We start from the raw sequence: 3936 nt of genomic DNA, 5'->3' as shown, positions 1-3936 counted from the left end.
CATTTTAAATACACGGTATCATATTTATTTTATAAAAAAAAAAAAAAATTAAAATTCAAGTTTATCTTACCTTCAGCACCCCCTCTTTCTGTACCTACAACACAAGGTACACTTATGAATGATGCCAATAAAGATATTTTGGTGGGGGTTGTGCAAAACTTGCTTCCTACAAAGACTTTCTCTTATCGACATTTTTTTATTTTAATTCTAACAAGAAAAAAATGGAATAAATTAGTTTTTTTTTTAAATTTTATTGTCTTTCAACATTTGTAATTTTCACTTTGTCTTCCATTTACTAAAAACATCATTCACATCAAGGGTTTCAATGTTTTCTGGAAGTTTTCCTTTCTTTCTATCATCTGAAATTTCCATTTTAATTGAAAGAACAGACAACTTTGTACTTCTCTGATTTTTCTCTCCACAGGTGGCACTGCAGTTTGTAATCAGGATAATACATGTATTGCTTAGTGGAGAAAAAAAAAAGAATCTTGAAGAATTGCACTTAATTTTTTTACCTGTATTTGCACCATGATTTATGATTTGGCTCACTAATTTAAACACAACATATGTTGGAAGAAATGGTGATGTCAAAATGTTGGCTCTCAAAGACAAAATAAAATGCTGAGAGTTGTGTAACCCCAATTGACCTGTGGTTTCTTAAAAATGGGCATTTGAAGAATAACAATGTTATATCTTAAATTTTAGTGTAAGCACAAGATAAATTTACTATCACTAGTGATTGTAAATTCCTGCACACTTTATTTAAAACATGTCTGGAACACAACCGACAAAGACTAGAAAATGGAAAGGTATGTCTTTTGTGTGTGGTACCTCCTGCATGGATTTAGTTGGCTACTCAAAGAATTTTTGTAGCAGGCTGAATTCTGATGCAGGCCAAGGTGGGTGACTGCTGTTAACACACACACATATATATATATATATACCAAGGTAATGCCGCAGCATGGCCAGTCAAATGACAAACAGGTAAAAGATAAGATATATATACACATACACCACTGTATTTCAGGATGGTAACTTTATGTATATATATATAATCTGTCTTCCATCTCTTTTATACTCAACATACACTGAGGAATTGCTAATGTAAGCCCAATGACAATTGTGCAATTACCATGGATTATGCCAGGTAGCCATAGGCAGTGCTTTATCGGCATACAACGCAAATTTTAAATTTTACTTATTTATACATATATATACAGATATATGTACATATACATTCATATTTATACACAGGTCAACCCAATGCTAATGTAGAAGACATTTTCCCAAAGTTTCATGCTTTAGGATTGAACTCCAAACTACATGATTGCAAGATCAACTTCTTAATCACACGGTGAAACCTGCACCATTGGGTTTAGGGTACAAACACACAAATACAATTTTTTGAGTCTCAGGTCAGCTCATGGAGTGAGAATTTGTGATTCTCTCACAGGAATTTGAAATATATTTTCAAGAATTCAGTGATTGAAGTTAATAAAAAAGTTGAATCACAGGATATTTCCATTATCAGTTAAAGACCTTCTTAATGCCAGCCTCTGTTAAATGTTTGAAAGTACCAAGTAATATTTTTTGGAGCTCAGAATTCACAGGTGTTTAGGATTTCTTCTTTTAACCCAGATAGTTTCCAGTTTGATGGAAATTCTCTTTGGATACAAGTATTTTGTTTATTGCTGTTTTTACTCTTCCAACAACTATTTTCATTATAGTCTTTTTATGAATTATACAAATATATATATATACACAAGGATGTGCTGAAAAGGTCCTGCCTTTAGGTAAAATAAAATATAGGAGGATCAGTTATGATTTTATTCAGCATATTCCTCTCAGGTTAACACACTTATTGCAGCTGTCCTTCAAGTTTTCTAAGCCCTGTAAAAGAACTCGGAAAGTTGGACCTCCAACCAGGCCTTTCGTGACACTATCAAAGCCAGGAGCTTTTCAGCATCCCCTCGTATATATTTGTATTATTATTATACAAAATCATACAACGGAATTGGGATCCTGAAACCAAGGTACCATGCAAAAAGCATTGGTGTGGGTGCTGGTGCCATGTAACAAGCATTGATGGGGGTACCATGTAAGAAGTACTCAGTACACTCTGGCATTAAGAAGGTCATCCAGCTGTAGAAACCAAGCAAAAACTATCGAACCTGATGCAGCCCCTATCAAGCTATCCAACCAATGTCAACATGGAAAACAGTGCACTAATTTGGACATTCACATCCATATATTCTAATCGAGACTATGGTTTCTAGATAGAACTAGGTGAACTGTGTTGGACATAGTGCAGAGGCAGGTAAGGTACAAGAAAATTATTTTCATACAATTCCTAACAATATTTAGTTATAAAAATGTAATGGGAATTTTTTAAACATTCAAACAGCTATGGAGGCACACCTGAGTAAAAGGGGCATCAAAGGGATTCATAAGTTAAAAACGGTTGAGAAACACTGCTCTAACCAGTCACTGTATCTGTTAGAAACAGCACCCAAATGTCCCTCAAATTACAGCACAGGAGGTAGAAAGGGAAGGACTCATGATCTGAGAAAAACTTGACAATTATTTTTAGCCAATTATGGCTCCCGAAGGGGAAAGTAAATGAGGTGTATGTTGGTCAGTGAAGGACTTGGGACAGCAATTAGGCCTTTCACAGGTATAGCCAACTCCCAGTTTTGTTTGCTTATTTTTCCTTTTTAAATTATTTTTTTATTAACAAAACATACAAAGTAAAAATAAACCAGAAATATGTTTTATATTTACACAGTTGGGCCAAAAAACTCGTTAAATTCCGAATGGAACATTTATAGGAAAAAATTCTATATGTATAATTTCATATTTCTAGTTCTTTGAAAAGTTCAAATTGCAAAGAACAGATAATAAAATAAGAATTTTCAGAAGAGTTTGCCCCTTTTCACAGAAAAGGTAATTTTCCTTCTAAAGGGAAAATATTCCAGTTGATAAATTCTAGAAAATATTCTCTTTGGGTACTAATACCTTTTGCTATCCAACCTCCAGTCATACACAGACAATGTTACCAAATGTATACAGCACAGTTCATCAATGTATATATTAAAGATAAGTATATATTGTTATGCATTACAGGCGAGTATTTCTTTTTTTTTTTTTTAATCAACATGAAAGACTTATAAGTTGACTTTGGTACAAGATTGGAACTGAAGATGCTGATACAGTAGTGCTAAAGTAAATAACTATTTTATAAACAGAAGACTTGATAGATTTACTTAATAATCCAAAAAGGTTGGTTAGTGTCGTTTATTTTGAGAAACACATAAAGAGATGAAAGACAAAAATCAAAGTAAGTCAGATTTCAACACAAAACTTAGATGTCAGACAAGATACTGTAAGACATCTTGTTAAGCTTTCTCTGCTCACTTTCACCACGCTTATCTCCCAGGAATTATTTGTGGTTGGAAGTCAACAGGTTACAAGGAAAAGTCAAATAGAAAAAAAAAATTTGTGAGTGGGTGTGTGTGTGTGTATGCGTGTGTCTATGTGTATACAAGTACATTTACATGTTTGTGCTGCTGATATTTCCACAGGAATGCTAATGATGATGATGATGCAGTAACTGGGATTCCTAAATTCTTGCCAACTTCCACAGACCAGGTACTAGAATATAAGGAGGAGTAGAATGGTGTTGTGTATCGCACCATGTTGAAATGATACTGCTGTCATATTAAGTCGCTGTTACTCTCTCCCAGTACTCGTTGAGATTCTCGCTTCAAGACATTCAGAAGGGTTTCAGAACTTTCTAAAATCTGAAAATTAAAAAAAAAAAAAAAAATTAAGGCCGCATAATGAAAAATCCGCTATCATACAATTTGCTGAATTATTGGATTTGTTTGAATAGATGGAGGAATGAATGGGACAAGGGGAAGGAGGGGGGGTTAAATT

General features: G+C 33.8%; 1 protein-coding gene across 1 annotated transcript in view; it reads right to left on the bottom strand.

The window, feature by feature from the left end:
- Positions 1–3279: 3279 nt before the first annotated feature.
- Positions 3280–3936, bottom strand: part of LOC106876967 (microtubule nucleation factor SSNA1) — a 2362-nt gene continuing 1705 nt past the window's right edge. Inside the window, exon 2 of the mRNA XM_014925736.2 lies at positions 3280–3800. Within this exon, the coding sequence (XP_014781222.1) occupies positions 3714–3800 (87 nt within the window). The 3' untranslated portion in view covers positions 3280–3713. The remainder of the gene's footprint in view (positions 3801–3936) is intronic.

The sequence above is a fragment of the Octopus bimaculoides genome, chromosome 23, assembly GCF_001194135.2.
Source record: "Octopus bimaculoides isolate UCB-OBI-ISO-001 chromosome 23, ASM119413v2, whole genome shotgun sequence".
Lineage (NCBI taxonomy): Eukaryota > Metazoa > Mollusca > Cephalopoda > Octopoda > Octopodidae > Octopus > Octopus bimaculoides.
The sequence above is the reverse complement of the archived record's forward strand: the minus strand, read 5'-3'. Positions and strand labels throughout refer to the sequence as shown.